The following is a 17,761-nucleotide window of genomic DNA, read 5'->3' as shown; positions in this document are numbered from 1 at the left end:
TTGTATATAAATAAATATATATGTGTATATATATATATATATATATATGTATATGTGTGTATATATATATATATGTATATGTGTATATGTATATATATATATATATATATATATATATATATATATATATATATATATATATATATATATATATATATATATATATATATATATATACATATATATACATATATGTGTATATATTATATTTTGCCTTATTCTTTCATTTTCCTTAATAGCTTTGATTTCCCCCTCTGGTGGTTAGAAAAAATCCACAGAAAAGCTGCACCTTCTCATGGTTCAAAGTGTGGGAAAAAGTAATACTGTAACTTGCATTAAAGCTTATGAGAGAGGGTGTTGTGGTGAACAGCTGGGGTTTGCGAAACCATCCATGATGCACATTTGTTTCCTTGCAGGAATGCAGAGTGCAGATAAGCCTTACTTTTTTATTTTAAGCAGCAGGAGTGCAAACTGTAAAGCGGACAGAGAAAGGAATAATGGCCGGAAGATTAACAGGACTGGCCTGCTTCACGTTGCAGACTCTCTACAGCTGAGCTTTATCTGCAGTGAGAAAGTCGTAAATCAGTCGAACAAGTAAACCATCCAATCTGATTGGGTGTGGGAGCCTGTCAGACCAGGAGGTTTGGAGCATCTGGGCTCATTTGCTTCTTGTGGTTTTCAGCATTTTGCAATTGCTTCTCTTGGTTGAAGAAACACCAAGTAATACAGTTTTTCATCTGAAAAAAATTATTGATTTCTTTTACTAAGATGTAAAGTCAGTTGTGGGCTAAACAGCAGAATTATTTCTACAGTAAAGTTTTTGATTTAATGTCATTGTTTCAAAACTTTTAAAGCAGTTTAGAGTATGATGGCTCCCTAAGGTGATGAAGATGCAGCATTCTCTCCATATTTGTAGGTCTGAAGACAGCCTGACTAGCCAGCTCTAATGTTTACAGTTCCCAGTTGTGGCAGTCGCTGCAGTTGTTGTTGTTCCACTTTCGATAAAGCTTTTGTTCACCGTAGTCGGGACGTGACAGGACTGCACTGACAGCTCCACAATAGCCAACAAACAGGACATCCTCCCTCAGTGCGTCAGGGCAATTACTCATCCCCGCAGAGGACACGTGCCGCGTGTTTGTTTTTACCCATCGTAGCGTTTAGCATAACAAAAGATCAACAATACAGCTTTTTTTCTTCTTCTCCCCCTTCCCAAAACTAAACCGTCAACTACCTTTTATAATGCACCTATTGTGTCCAAACACTTGCTTTGTGTGCATATTTGAGCGTTCGTCGGGCATGGAAACCAATCTGTGTCCTCATGCAAATGAGCTCCCACATTGGCATTTCCATATCTATTCCTGCTTTGCATGCTTGTGTTTCCTCAGCACTGACAGGGCTCACCTCTGCCAGATGTTGCTTTGCATTTCCACTGGCACTCATACGCTCGTGTTCGGTTTCTCTCGGTGTCTTAATATGTGTTTAGCTTTGCTTAATGAGAAGAATATGATCCTCCTCTGCTGTCCGTCCTCCTCTGTGGGTTTGTTAGAGCTAGCGCTCACCCTTATAACCTCTCTAACCCTTCTCATCTCTGCCTCCCTCTTGTTTACAGGGAATTTAAAGAATGTGGTTTAGGACCTGGCAGCCTCCTCCACACACATTCATACCCGCACCATCTTTCCGAACCAGGTCTAATGAAGACAATATGGAGTGGACCCCTCCTGCCCTGAGGCATGGATCGAGCGAACAAGGGAGCAGAGAGGAGAACAAGGCCGTTTTGGAAAACATTAGTTGAGTGTTTCCAGGAGAGAACAGTTTAATAAGGAATGGGGGGTTGTTGTGGTCTCAATACAATGTTCACTGTTTTTCATTCATTGCGTTTAAAAAAAAAAAGATGTTTGTGGCTTTGTGTGAATGAGAGTTTATGGTATGTTCTTTGTAGCTTTGTAAAGCTGGATGACAGCAGCGCACCCCCCTGAGCGTTCGGCATCAAGGGACGCATCGGTCGGACATTAAATGGAAAAAACAGATTTTTCAGGGCTCTGGTTTCATGGTCTCCCCTCTGTCCCGCTGTGTGATTTCATCCTTTTGCGGACAGATGAGCAATAAAACAGACAAAACATTCAAGTTCCTTCAAGGCCCTGTTAAAGTTTTGCGTCTAAACGGGTCTGGAACCCGTTAAAAAGTTTGTAAAAATGTCTAGAGAAACATATAGTCTGCAAACTGGGAGCCAACAGTTTGGAAGAATTTACGGACACTGCAGCTTTAGTAGAAGCATTTAAAGTGCTGGGATTTTAGATTGAAAAGATGGATCCTTGGAGGACTGTTAGGGGCTGGTGCCTATCACCGGCCGTTGGCCGAAGGTCAACGAAAGACCGATTCACAACCCCATGCTGGGATTTGAATCCAGAACCTTATTCCTGAAAGGCAAAATGGTCTATCATCCAGAAGTAGTGCAGGATAAAAATACTCATTTGTTTTTAAATGATAAACCTCTTACCTGTAATCACAAACGTAGTTAATGTTTGTTTATTTTCCAGAAACCTTGTTCCAGGGACTGGAAAGGCAAGAACTGTATATAATTTAAGGCCATCTGTGGCTACGGTATACATGCACCGTATAAGTGGCGGAACATTTCACATCTACTACCCGGTGTGTCTGACATACCTAAACCGTGAAACAATGTGTTGGCAGAGCGTTTATAGTGGAGCTTTGAGAACTCTGAGGTAGAGTTTTGTTGGCTTTAGTTGTTTCTTTGACTCGGTATTTACATCATTTAAACCTGAGACTCTGGCATTTCAGATCTCAATCTTTTCTATTTTAAGTCATTTTCCTTCTGCCGCATGTCGACATTAATCACCGGGGAGAGCCGTTGCTATGGAAGAGTCTTTACATGTTCTATAAAGCTTAAAAAAACTCAACACTTTATTTTTATACTTTATAATTTAGGACATTTTGGCTGTATTTGTCAGTTGTTGCCACCTTGTTGTGACGTTTAATAAAAAGTTTTTCATTACAATCTGTTGCTGAATTTTTTTTTTCTTTTACCCTAAAGTGTATTGTTGGATTCTTCTGTTACACTTGTGTTACAGAGGAACGTTGTAGAGTTGGGCATTGCTCAATCTGACCTGGTTTTTGGATTTCACCTCCACAGAGTGTGATACCGGTTTGGCTGCAGCCAGGACACCTCCAATGTCAGATGGCTTTTCCATAAGGCACACTTGTGGTGAACTCAAGCCCCTGCCACAGTGCCCTTACCTGTGTAATGAAACTTTACATTATATTTTATTAATTATTGTGATAAAAAATCTGGTAATACACCAAATTCTTTGACTCATGATGTGTTGTTATTTGAGGTGCTGTTGCGGATTCTCCTCACCAGGCTGCTATATACCAACCCTAGTTTCACAGAACTCCTACCAAAACCTCAATTCTAAGTCAAACGTCAAAACATATCTTAAAGTATTACTCTTGCCTGTTTTTGAAATTTGACTAGATACATGCTTGAAAAAACCATTGAAACTGGAATTTTGATTTATTTGATTTAAAGACTAAAGTTTTTCTCAAGTCTATTTTCTGTGAGACAAAGAGCCAGTGGAAAGTGAGGACGCCAGCTGCAGTATTCTGGATCAACCTAGTCAACTTTTTTAGGCAGACCTTTGAACATGCTATGGATCTATTTAATTCTACTAAAGATTAACATATTAATTAGTTTTTCAAGGTCCTGCTCTCACTTTAGGCCTTTAATCATGGAGATGTTCTTTAGGTCAGAGAAGGCCAACTTTGTTTGGAATTTTGACTTTAATCTCAGAATTCTGACTTTTATCTCAGAAATCAGATTTTATTCTCACAATTGTTTTGGGAACAAAGTCAGAATCCTGAGGATAGAGTCAGAATTCTAAAAACAAAGTTTGAATTCTGAGATTACATCGGAATTCTTAAATTCAAGTGGGAATTCTAAAAAAAAAAAGTTAGTATTATGAGATTTAAGTCAGAATTCTTTGACTAAAGTTGAAATTTTTAAAACTCAGAATTATTAGATTAAAGTAGGAATTATCAGATGAAAGTCTGAAGTTTAAAAGTAAAGTCAGAATTATGAGATTAAAATCAGAATTCTTTGATTAAAGTTGGAATTCTTAAAATCGGAATTATGAAATTAAAGTAGGAATTATCAGATGAAAGCCTGAAGTTTAAAAGTAAAGTCAGAATTATGAGATTATAGTCGGAAAAATTAGATTACAGTTAGAATCCTTAAAGTTGGAATTCTGAAAATAAAGTCGGAATTCCAAAAAAAAAGAACAAATTTTTTTAATGGCACTAATTATTTTCTGTAGGTAGGGCAAAATCAGTTACTGGCAATTAAAAAAATGTTGAGAAACAGTGATGATCAACAAGAGTATCCCATAGTTATGGTTATATTGCATTTCTATCTTCATGGTTTCCAGTGTGAATGTTGAAGTCTGCCACAATAATTCAACACTAAGTAAAAACATATCACAGATATTAATATATCTGTTGGTTCTGATAATGAAAATCTAGATTGGAAACTTTGCTTGATCCATCAGGGCAGATGAGTTTAGTCTATTTATATAAGAAAATTAGGTAGAGAACAACAGAAAAATGAATTCCTTGATGGACATCTGTCTATGATTTAATCAACAGTCCATTTAAATATGGATTTGTGCATATTTAAGACATTAAGACATTTAATAACATTGAGAATTATTTTGCTGAGTTTAGGCTTTTAATGATAGATTTTTTTGAAGCAATCCGTTTTTAGTATTTAATCTTTTAAATGCCTAAAAACAGGATTGCACTCTCTATCTCCCACATAAGCATACATTTATATTTAAACATACATACATAAACCACAGACAATATTTGGTTAAATGTCTCTAAGCAAGTTGCCCCAGCCATAAACTTTTTGCGGCCTTCAGCAAGCATCCATCCTGGATGGAAATGTGACCACTCTTCCTGGCAGAGTTGCTAGAGCTCATTTACATGTGTTTGGCTTTTATAAAATGGTCCAGCAGGATAATGTTCTTCCAAAGGTTCACTGTTTGGTCCTCCAAAACTAATTTTGACATAATTTATTGGACTTATACTTGTATCAAAATGGAGCGATCATAAAATCCTGAGCCTCTAGGTTATATATAAAAAGCAAAACCTTGGTGCACAAGCAAAAAAAAAAAATGAGTACTGACTTTCTTTAATCCTCTCATGCTGAAATATTGCCTCAGGTATAAACACAAACTCTCTCTGGCTTTGATTGTCCATTAGGAAGAACATAAGCTTTTATAAGACGTCAGTAAGATTCTGGTTTTATTCTTGCTGGATATATTTTCCACTCTTCACGGCATAATCAAGCTGGTTGTTTTCCTCCCATTAACTTGGCTGCTATTCAAAGTCATCAAACCCTTAATGTTCCAAATGTGTTAGAGATTGTTTTCATGTTGGAACACCCCCATTGTATCAAAGGTTCAGTTATTGGCATCTACTCATGAAAAGACCACCAACCTTTAACTATAGACTTTGTCAAGCAACTTCAGAATCTCTCTGAATTCCCACCTTGTTTGGCATACACTCTGGAAAAGTGCAAGGGCAAGAAGCAGATTATTCAGATGAGAAGAATCCCATTGCAGTTAAACTCTAAAGCACAGTACCTAATCTTAAAGAAAGTAGTAGTGGCATCATGCTAAGGGCTCGTTAAGCTGACAGTAGCTGCATATCCATTTGCCATGAAATTGCAAAAATGTCAAAAATAAATTAGCTAATTTCAAACGTTCCAATACAAAACAAACCCACGTTTTTCAATTAACTTCTCAAAACCCACCAGGTCACCGGTTGCCGTTTTAAAGCGTTTACAACTAATAACTCAGAATGCATGAAAATTACACTGGTAAAATGTTTACCAATGTAGACATGTTAGACATCGTTGGAAAGCTTAGATTCTCCATAATTCAACCACCAAGTTAATTTATGGACACAGCAAGCGCCAAAGCACACTGAACAAAGATATAGCAGCATGGTAAACTATAAATATGACAAAGCAGCCACAACAAGCAAGCATGTCTTTATAACTGCTGTTCAAAAAAGACCTATTATTTTCAAGAATGAAAAAAACAACTTTGAGTCATGTTTGAACTGATGCAGCTTGGGCTGTATTCTACTCACCCAATTTTCATCTATATATTCAGAAACTAGAAGGTGTTAGCTTTCAAATGTATCACACATGTAATTTAGGCTTACAGTTCCACAGTTATTTGCTTTTCCATTTGGGTATGAATACTAGGCGAGAATTTCCCAAAATGATGTGGGTGTTAAGAGGTTAAAAAGTTTGAACGCTTCAGTGAGGTGTTTTCTCGTATCGCTATTCTTATATTTCACAAAACTTCAATAGAAATAAGGTTTTTGCATCACATAAGTCACGCAATCAGCAGCTGGACCTCATGGCCTTGTAAAAAGGCGAAGAAGAAGACCAGGCGTTGGAAAATGAGGCGCCAACTGGAGCTGTGGCTGAAGTATGGCTATATCTCATGTCAAAAAAGTAAAAAAAAAAACCCCACTGGACTTCGTTTCCAAGTTTGAAGACGTTGTGCTTCCCATCCAGGAAGCTTTTTCAATTGAAAATGTCAGAATTAGCGTTGAGTTCAAAGCTTTATAGAATGGACCAAAACAAAGCGCAGTTTTGGCTAAGAAAACATGCAAATTGAACCGACGAACAGGTCCACCCATTAGGAACGGGGTCTTCTGGGTTCTTTGTTAGCCTGCAATACCTGATACTGTTCTATGCCTCTGAAAGGGGGTTGATCGGAGGAATTGTTGCCCTGGCTCAACAGGCGAGGTGTTCTGTTCCCCTGTATGGGGGCTGCAATGATAGAGAAGGAATCAACTCTTGCTACGTTGTAGGTTTTTGAAAGCTGAAACCTGAGTCCATCCCGTCTGTTTAAGGTTGCTTTTTCTTTTTTTAAATAGAAAGAAAAAACACTATATAGAACCACTATATCTCATGTGTTTACATCTGCCGCTGCCATGTTGTTTTCAAGAGTTATTGTGTGATCAAACATTTTCTAATGCAATTTTAATTCAATTTCTTATTTAATGAAAACACAGCAATTGTGAAAACTAGAATTTTCAAAATTGCTGTGCTGGAGCAGGGAAACATCTAAAACCTGCAGGACAATTTTATGGATGCTTGCCTTTGAACGACAATGGGAGATGTTTTACAGAAGCTATGATGCTTTTGTGAATTCTAATTTATAAAAGATCTCACTGCATCATCTTACATAATATAAAAAATAAAACTTCATTTCTTTTAAATTTTTAAAAACAAAGTTGATAAAATTCTGTTTAGAGTTTTTTTTTTTTGAAAAAAAATTGACATGCTGTACACACCAAAACTTGTTCTTGTTTTTTTGGTTTGTTTTACTGAAGTTGTGCTTGGTACTTTCAACGGTTTTTTAATGGACAGCTGATATAGCATGGTTATGATGATGGCATAATATTCTTCCTAGCATAAAAAAAATATCTACATTTTTTTAGATGGAGGCTTATTAGTGGAGTTTGTGTCTGGTCTAAGTGACAGAATAAAGGAGGTGGACACACTACCAGGTTTTAGATAAAAACGCACCATATCCACATCTTAATGATGGCCGATTCAATCGAGAACATAAAGTTTAGAGCTGAATGAAAGATTTATAGCCTGTTATTAACAGCACTACCCCAGCTTTATTATACAAAGCATAATAAAAGTTCTATGTTGTGAAATCTTTAAAAAAAAACAAAGATTTTTATTATTTTAATTTCTCCTGACAGCGTTAGAGAGAAGGTTACTTTCATATTTCCCTTTCAGAACCTTCCAGTTGTGATGGGGAACAGGATGTCCTGCCTCACTCCGTTGTTATGAAGTGCTGAATTCTCCTCCTGCCAAATGTTCTCTTCTGGGTGTCATAATTTAGATGAAGTGGACCCACAAATATGCATGACACCGGGAGTCTGTTGGTGAGCAGAATGTAACGGTGAACAAAGGAAAACTTGCATTACTGGTGAGAGAAGAACAGGTTTTGTAAGTGACAAGAGTGCAACAGAAGAAACCAGCAGTAAACAATGAAAACCAGGAAGCTTAAACACTGAGGAGGCGTGATTAGTGAAGCCTGAACCTGGAAAATAATCAACGACCTTGACTGATGAACATGCAAACAGATAAAAAAACTATTTAGGACTAATAGTGAAAGGAATGTTTTTTTCCCCTCTTTTTCTAATTTCTTTGCTGATTGACAAATAAGGAATAATAAAAATCATGAAGCAAAAATAGACATCATCACGGTAAGTGTTTTTGTCAAACCACAAAAAATAATGTGATCTTACATCGATTTCTTTTCAGTTTTGGTTTCTACTTCCTCATACTACAAATGTAAATGTTACATTTTCAATTTTTTTTTCAATTTTTTTTTCAATATTTGTTGAATATATTGTCTATCTTCCTTAAGTATTAACCGAAAAAATTATTGACTGATTAATCGATTAGTAAAATAATCATTAGTTGCAGCCCTTATTGTCATACTATCTCCAAACTGCCTGTTTATGGTTAAGAATTTGGACTGAGTGCAGCAGTTTTAGCTGCAGGGTGGAAACCGTTTCTAAGCCTGGTGGTCTTGCTTTGGATGCTATGTGGTCTTGTCATGTTAAATGCAGAAAATCCTTTGGTTTACTAGAATAACAAACAGAGGAAAAACAAAGTTAAAAATGGAGAAAATAAGTAAATAAAATAAACCAACAGGACTCCATGATTTAACAGTTTTGTCAGCAGCCAGGGTGAGCCACTGGGGTTGACATTTGAAAAGTCTTTTTATGTGACTGGGCCCCCTGTAAGATTAAATAATCTCTAGGCCTGTAGAGCCAAAGCCAGAAGTGAGTGAACTTAAAACCTATCCAGCCAGTGTATGAGGAAAAAAACCCTTTAATTTGGGGGAGTTAGCAAAATAAATATTTCTTTTGTTTGGTTTCTTTTCATTTTGCGAGCTAAGAAGAACATAGCCATGCATGAAGCTTTCTGAACCTATTTATTTACTTCTCTACATTGGGTTTAGGTCAGGAAGGCAGCAGCATGGGGGATTTGCACCACCATGATGCGGGGAACCTCGCGGTCCCAGACGACGTGCCATCCCTTCGTCCTACAATCATAGAGTTCCACTTTAGGGCTCAACTGGTCATCATCTTCCATGCAGACAAACCAGAGGACAGCAGGCTCTGCAAACCGGACTCCTGGAGGATCTTCATTGCGCTGATCGCAATGTTCACAAACTGTTTATCATTCCTAACCAGATCTTCTTTGCAGGCAGTGTCAACCAAGTTAGCAGTCAGCATTAGAAGCAGATGGAGACAACAGGAAGGGACTGCAGGGAGTGATCATAAGAAAACATTTAGAAAATGCATTTCTGGAATTTGTGGAGTTTATGTCAGAACCTCAGAGTGTACCAGAAGTAAGATGATATTTAGATCCCCCAACAGCTCCACCATGGTGTCCTCACCACAACTGAGGAGGTATTTGATCACAGGTCAGGGAAGCTGTAGACTGCTGACTCCATCATTCTCCGAAGAGCTCAGCACAAACAGGTCCCGATACTTTAAAAAAAAAACATCTCAAACTGTACTGGAAACTCTAAACAGCTGCTTACATTAATAAATTCTCTTCTCAATCTTCCCACATATGTACATGCTGTCACCAATACAGATCAATGCAATTTTTTGTATTTACAGACCTTATGTATAAAAGGAAAACTCAATAAAAAGACGGTGATTAAAAAATGGGCAGGGTCATCTTTGAGCACACTTTCTCTGCTATCTTTTTCTCATCATCTTCTCCTTCTTTCCCATCACCAGGTTTGCCACAGGTTTGCCTGCTGTGTCTAAAAGTAGCAGCAGCAGCAACTCAGACTGACAGCAGCTCATTGGCTAATTTGTATCAGATGAAGCATGGTCCCGATAGCCTGGGTGCCATTCCGAACTTAGTCCCGCCCACAAGGTTTGAGGTCGGGAAGTTCGGTCTGGCATTGCTCAACAGTAGTGCGAGTATGCTCGCACAATATCTGGCGGGCCAATCAAATTGTCAGGGCGGGCTTTATACGATGATGGACAGATGATCAACAGTAACGTGATCAACCACGTGACCAAAGCGCGCATGGGAGACAACAACAATGGCTGCCGCTGGAGAGTTGAGGTGAGTAGATTCTGCTCTTAGGTCTGTTCTAGAAGATATCGACAGCAAATAAATTTTAAAAGAGGAACAGAGAAACGCGATCAAGTCTCATCTTCTTATTCTAGGCGTGCAACTGCACGCTTTGATTTTTGTTGACAACAACTGTGCCTGGCTTAACATACGTCATGCACTCCGTTGCTCTTATTGGTTGTAGGTCTATCCAATTGAGTGCAGAGCCATTTTTTTTCCTAGTTCGTTCGAAACACGCCCCATAATCACAGCTCTATGGAGCAGTATCAGACTCATATTCTGACTAGAATTGAGTAGGACTACGTCAGGCTATGGTCCCGACGTGCCGGATGGCTTTACTCTACAAACCGGAGAATCGGCACCACTGAAGTTTAGACACTGTCATCGGACAACATGTGGTAATTTATAAATGTTTTAAATCTGGTTGGGTCCAGATTAGCCAGCAGGTGGGTCCAGATCTGGACCCCGGTCTGCTAATCCGTGACCTCTGCCTTACACTCTCTCCCCACAACACTTCTAAAATCCAATATCACAGCCATCAGTGCACTGGTCACAGCAATCACCAGTCATATTCCTCTTGCTCTCAAAACTGCCATTCATCTGAAAAAATATAACCCTGAAATCCTGGCTCATTACCGACCCATTTCAAACTTGCAGTTTCTATCAAAAGTCCTGGAAAAAGTTGTTGCAGTCAAATGCCACTATCACCTTCAGACTCATTATATAGGAAAAATTTCATTCTGGTTTTGGGTTAGCATGCATCACTCGTCCGCATCATGAATGGCCTAATTATAACTGCAGACCAGGGCTCACCCTCTACTCTCCTCCACCTGGACTTGTCCACCACCTTTGACACTGTCGATCACAACATCTTGCTCCACCATCTCCAGTCTTTGGTAGGACTCCCTGAGATCACGCTAACCTGGTTCTAGTCATACCTCACAGGCAGGAAAGAGTATGTCGCTCTAGGACAGTCCAGATCCCCACCACAGACAGTTAGCTGTGGAGTGCCACAAGGCTCCGTCCTCGGTCCAACCCTTTTTACCATCTTTTTACTACCCCTTGGTCATGCTTTCCATAAAGGCAAAGTTTAACTCCACTGTTACGCAGATGATACACAATTATACATAAAAATGTACCCCACACTACCCATAGCCATGCCACCTGCATTTCAGGTTTGCCTGGAGGACATAAAGGCATGGATGTCTAACAACTGTCTTCAGTTAAATATCAGGAAAACCAAAGCCATGCTGATTGGTACCCCACACCAAACCAAGTCCTTCTCCCTCAGCAGTATACTCATTTTTGGTCATCATATTCCCATGTCTCTCTCTGTTACAAACCCCAGAATCAGACTTGACACCCACATACCCCACCTTTGTAATATCTTCTTCCTCCACCTCGAAAACATCACCAAACTCCGACCCTCCCTTTCCCTACCGGATGCTGAGAAGTTGATCCATGCCTTTATCCCCTCCAGGTTAAGCTATTGTAATGCCCTCCTTGTCGGGATCCCTGGCAGGAGCCTCCAAAAGCTCCAGCATATCTAGATCTGCGCTGCCCGGGTCCTGGCGAGGCAGTTCAATAGGATCATATCACACTAGCCCTGAAATCCCTCCACTGGCTACCCTTTCAACACAGAATCCAGTGCAAGATCTGTCTCATCTGTCAACATTGCATTCATGGAACTGCCCCTGCCCACCTCAGAGAACTCCTCACCCCACACACCTCCTCCCAAAATGTCCTATCCACCTCCTCCTGCTGCCTCCCCCAGGCCTGGACTGGCTAATCGGGAGGACCTGGTCAATTCCCTTTGGGCAATTCTTATTTCTGTGCTGCCATTCCTTAGCTGCCTCCACCTTCACTGGCAGTTTTTTTTCTGCGCTCCCTGATGTAACACGTCAGAGCACTTAGTCGGTCAATGATGCCTGAAAGTTGAGGAGTAAAAGGGGCAAAGGGGGGCGTGGGGAAAAGTAAAGTCAAAAAGGAGATCTCTAGAAACAAAAGCTGCAAAATGTAAAAACAAATTGTCAGCTTTTTAAGTAAAATGAAACTTGAGGTTTGAAAAGTGCAAAGATATGGGTAAGGCAAGATGTAGAACTTTGCCTGCAAACCACCGAACACATTAATTATCTAGTGATTGCATTTTGTGGTTCTGTGGCGCATAATTTAATGTTATATAGTTTAAATAATAGCTTGATGAAATCAATGATGAAATAAATGTTAATATTAATCTTGTAGCCCCTCATAGTCAGAGGGACTATAGAGCAGGACCAAGCAGCAGCCATGAGCGCAGTTGGAAGGTAGGATCACTCATTAAGTGAATATTAAATTAATATAATCACAAATATGGTGCAGTTGTTTGGTTAGAAAAGCGCTCCTCTCACAATAAATAAATACAGGATATATTGCTGGTAATTAAATAACTAGGGTGACCAGATCTCCTGATATGTGTGGGACAGTCCTGCCTTTGTTTCTTTCCATCACGCCATCCAACAGATTGATGTAGTGTCCCGCATTTGATTGAATCAAATTATTCTTAAAAAGTCAAATATATTTACAGACATTTTTCCTAAGTAAATCTGAGCTGCAATCATTGTAACGGAGATACACCAGTGCCCTACGTCATGACCAAGTTGCACACGGTTCTCCTTAAACGGAACAAGGAAAGGGTTTTTAATATAAAATAAGATGTAAACTAGGATTAAAAAAATAAAATAAAATGCAGCCTCAACAAAGACTGTGGAACATTGTGATTTTTCTCAAACTTGCCAAAGTCATTTTTAAATTGTATGAATTTGGTATGTATGAAGCGTGATGTTAAGCAACACTGTAAAAGTGAGTCAAAAAAGAAGCCGTGTCTGTTCCACATTGTGCCTTATTGTTTTTCCCATATACTCAAAAATATCTGTGTGATATATTTGGGGCCTAATGGTATTGAATTGTTCACATAAACTGGTCAAGATGCACATGCAGAGTAGGTTATGCCTGTTTGTTTAAAACAAAACTGATCCTATATAACTTTCTCACGGAGTTCCAACTTTATAAAAGAACCAGCAAAAGACTTTAGACTGGCTCAGACGTTCATCAACCAGCAGCAGAATGACCCCAACACACGGCTGAAGCTGCATTGTAATGGCTTGAGAAAAAAAAAGGATATTTCTGTTTTAGTGTGGTCCAGTCAAGTTTCCAATCTAATTGGGAAAAAAAATGTGATGACTTGACTTGAAATCTACTTTTTACAGCCGCTCTCCATCCAGTTTAATAATGTAGGAATAAAATGCTCTGGATCTGATGTGACCAGAGAAGCTTGTTCCACATGTCAGCTGCTTGTGGTAAACTTCCTATAACTTCCCTGCTCTCTAACAAATCTTTGTTGAACACATGGATATATACTGTGATTGAACCAAACAGGCAGACTCCTTCATTAACTATGGAGGGTGACCATTACCACAATACAATAAACAAATAACTAATCTAATTATTTAATTGTGTCATTTATTTATTAAAACTGGAAATAAACTAATATTTTATTAAACTAATATTTCGTCTGTTATGATGTTATTTTAGGAAGTGAATATAACACCATTATGTGATAAATGATCTCATGTCCTTGAACTGAGGCACACCATAAACTTAAAGTCAAAGTGGCGGTACTAGAGATGAGTTTCTGTTGAAACCCTGATGTCTGATTGGCTGTTTTTTACCTAGCGAAATGTCTGTGTTCTATTTTGACGGTTGTGTCCTTTGAAGGACACGGAGCAGCCGGCTTCCTTGGGCTCGCAATAAATCACGGGATACCCAAAGCTACAGAGGATACATCAGAACTGTTCTTCAAAACAGGAAAATAAGGCTGCATTTGACGGCTGCTTACGAGGCAGTCTTCGAATCAGAAGAGGCCACAGGGTGGCGCTATGAGGTTATCGGCAGACGAGTCTGGCCTTTGCAGCCACTGGACTGGAACACAGCAAATAAATAAACTCCTTCCTGTTTTTCTTTCACTCTAATGTTAACATGTTCATTTGTAAAATTGTAAATACATTTCTTAAATACAGCTTTATATCAAGGGTTTGGTCTTTGTTAAACATTTATGTGAGAGTGTGAGCTGTCGTTAGTCCGTCGGAGAGGCGTTTTTTACCTTTTCGAGTGATAATATTGATTTTGGAATAACAAGAAACCTGGAAGAAGTTGTCTTTATTAGAAGCAGCCAATTAGAGGCCTCGGCTGCTATGAGAGCAGCCCTAGTCCCGCCTCTTTGACTGTGATGTATGTGATAAATTAATTCACAATGTGCTTCTCTGCAGGAACATAAATTAATTTATTAAATTAAAGGAATGATTACATTTACCTAATAAAATAAAATCACTTTACCCAACTGAGCTCCCATATAATTTAATAAATTATATTTTATTTCCAATTTTAATACGAATATTTTTTATAAGAAATGTTTTCATAAGCTATTTATTTATTGAATGGTGTCACTCTTCAACCTCCATAAGTACATATCACCATAAGAAAATATTTCTGTCTCACATCTTTAGTACATGGGTCTTAATGAGGACCAGGGAAAGGGGGGAACTAGCCCCCTTAGCCCCTGTCTATAACCGTCCCTGTACAAGGAGAGCTTATCACAGCGCCATACAAAGTTTCCTCCTTCTACACATTCTTAGAAGCACAGCCCATTGTTTTGAAAGGCTTTGAAATTGTTTTAAATGATAAAAATAACGAATTGTAGAAGCAGCCATTTATAGCTGCCAAACAGGCAGGCCTTTTTATCTGTTTTTAAATAATTATTCTAGTCTAATTACTTCAAAACTTTTTTATTTGTGTCTGTTTAAACTATATTTTCTATAGAAACAATCATCAACAAAATTGTGTTGTTTAATATAAAATGTATTTAAATGTTTTTCATTGAAATAAACTATATGCCTGTATAGTTTTTGTTTAGTTGGCATGCTGTATAAAAACCACAGAAATTAGCCGAAAACAAAAATCAGGACGCCACGTTGTTGTCATGTGTCTCTGTGCTGTTTTAAGCTCTGATTTATGCAGTGTTGGCAGGGTTAATGGAGGCTTTAATAGAGAGCGTTTGAAAGAGGAACCACAAATGTCGGGCAGTTTCCTTTAGAAGTGATGTTCCTTTAAATTAATGGCCTGGAAATTCACACCAAATCGAGGAGTCACCAGCAGTCAAAGGGAGCATGTGCTGAGCAGAAGTGAGCTCAGAGTGTCTGTGTGTGTGTCAGAGCTCTCTGTGATCTTTATGAACAGTGCTGCGGTCATTGAGGCGGTTTGAGCCCCACATAGCCAAAGCCAGTGAAACTCATTACACCGTTTACGAGCTCGGAAAAGGAGAGACGATTGAAATTCTATCTCATAAAAGTGGGAGCAAGGAGGGGTGGAGGCCCCGCACGGTAACCGGCCAGGGGCTGTAAACATGAGAGACGTGAGAGACTTGTGTGTGTTTATGCAGTTTTCTGTTCTCGGTGAGGTCAAGTTAAAAAAAGGAAGAAAGAAAAATGTAGGGGCCCCATGAGGATTAATGGCACAACTGGAACTACTGGACTTTTTGTTCCTAAACAGGAATACCCAAGTTTTGGGTTTCTTATTTGGAAAAACTCCCTTCTGGATGTTTAAGGTTTCAAAATTGTAATCAATACATGAAACTATAAAAAGTAAATGAAAAAGTGTAATCTAAAGAATTTTACGACTAACGTGATACATTAAGAAGTTATGGAGCAAGACATTACAGTGAGAGTGATGACATATCAATTTCAAGTATGTCCCTATACAAATTTTCCATTTTCAATACGATACCGATATTGGAGTTTTGAGTATTGACCGATACTGATACGATTTCTGCATGAATCATGCATACGTTTCTTACGCATGAGAACAGCTAACCCATATCTTATCCGCCAAAGAGTTAAATAAGTTTAAAAAAAGCGACTGTAAGCAAAGTGCTTCTTTAAGTTGTCTGATATTTAAGGAAGAAAGATATAGATTTTTTGGCTAATATCTGTTCGATTTTTGATATTGATATTGGATTCTGGACTCTCCTAATCAATACAACGACCTACCATTACAAATGCTTTTTTTCAACATTTGCCCCACAATAGATGCTTATATTAGTGATGCTAGTTTAGCAGAACTAGCTCCTCTTGCCTCCAACTTCACACCTACTCACCAACTCTGGTGTGTTAGCTTGATTTATACTTGACATGTCGGCGAATTTAGTTGTTATTTAGTTTCCGCGCCATTTCCATGAGGACGGAATTTCCACAATGCAAAGGCCAATTTATGCTTCTGACGCATAGCCTCTGCATGCATCAAATCTGTCTCTGTGCACGACCACGCCCCCCTCGCAGAGGTTCTGCAACGGTCGTCGCGCACCTACAAAAAATCCTAATTACACATCAGACTGTTGCAAACCCGCGTAGACCTCAAGCGGAAGTGCGCAGACAAAAAGCAGCTGTGATTGTTCCTTGGTATGCCTTTCCGGCTGTCTGTGTGGTTGTCCACGATTCGGTGCCGGGCACGCCATTTTTAAAAACCAAGGAGCAACTACAATGGTAAACTACGATGAAAGGTTAATCAAGGAAGTTCGGAAGTACAACCACTTTGTACGATGCCTCAGACAAATTATATAAAGATGCCAAGGTCTCTGCCAAAACTAAGTTCTCATGACCATCTGCCAAAGTTGTTGCGAGTTTCCAAATAAGCTCCCCCTTGCGCTTTGGCGGGTAACTGCTGTGCGTCCCTAGAAATTCTAGACCGACGTTGCTGAAGCATACCAGCAAACCTGGTTTACGACCAGACCCAAGTGACATTTGATGTGTGCGGTTGCAGAAATATAATTTGTTCCGAGAAAGCAACAGCTCCTTTTCATGAGGGTTTAGAAATGTTAACATCTAGAGACAACCGATTACCACCACTATCAACAGATTGTGGAAAAACTCCTGGAAAGAAATTACTTTCATTCTTTTGCGACACAAAGAGGCTTTGAAAAAGTTCCTTGCAAAAAATAAAACAAGCTGATATAGTGCAGTGTTTTCTGCTTATTTTATTTTATTTATGCTGCTATGCCCACACCTGGAGCCAGCAAGAATGGGGAAAAAGCTGTTCAAGGATATTAAAGCTGCAGACATTGTGATGTTCAGCTAATTTTCCATGCAGATCGTATGTGCATAGAGCATAACCCAATCCTAATTACCTCCCTCTACTCACATAAAAATAGTCAGTTAATTGTAAGTCAATTCTTTTGCCCATTTTAACCTATTGTATATCTGCTTTGCATTTTAGTGGAGCCCAAGCATCACCCCTATATACATCTGATATTGTTTCATTTTAACCTTTACCTCCAGCTGAGCCACATTGCCACAGATTTTTTTGGACATATTGAAGTTTTCTGCAGCAAACAACAAAGGAACCTCATAACTGATCTCTGTGACTGCTACTCCGATGTCACCAAAATGGCCCAAATGTATGGCGTCAATATTCTGCAAAAAATCCACACATACAATAAATACTCCTAGG

The 17,761-nt window shown here is 38.8% G+C and overlaps 1 protein-coding gene across 1 annotated transcript in view; it reads left to right on the top strand.

Annotated features, from left to right (window-relative positions):
- The window catches only part of hdac8 (histone deacetylase 8), a 56,965-nt gene extending 53,949 nt beyond the window's left edge, over positions 1-3,016 (top strand). The window contains exon 11 of the mRNA XM_038293158.1: positions 1,610-3,016. Coding sequence (XP_038149086.1) covers positions 1,610-1,632 — 23 coding nt within the window. The 3' untranslated portion in view covers positions 1,633-3,016. The remainder of the gene's footprint in view (positions 1-1,609) is intronic.
- The last annotated feature ends 14,745 nt before the right edge of the window (positions 3,017-17,761 follow it).

Source organism: Cyprinodon tularosa, unplaced genomic scaffold, assembly GCF_016077235.1.
Source record: "Cyprinodon tularosa strain WSP-4 unplaced genomic scaffold, ASM1607723v1 ctg321, whole genome shotgun sequence".
Classification (NCBI taxonomy): domain Eukaryota; kingdom Metazoa; phylum Chordata; class Actinopteri; order Cyprinodontiformes; family Cyprinodontidae; genus Cyprinodon; species Cyprinodon tularosa.
The sequence above is the reverse complement of the archived record's forward strand: the minus strand, read 5'-3'. Positions and strand labels throughout refer to the sequence as shown.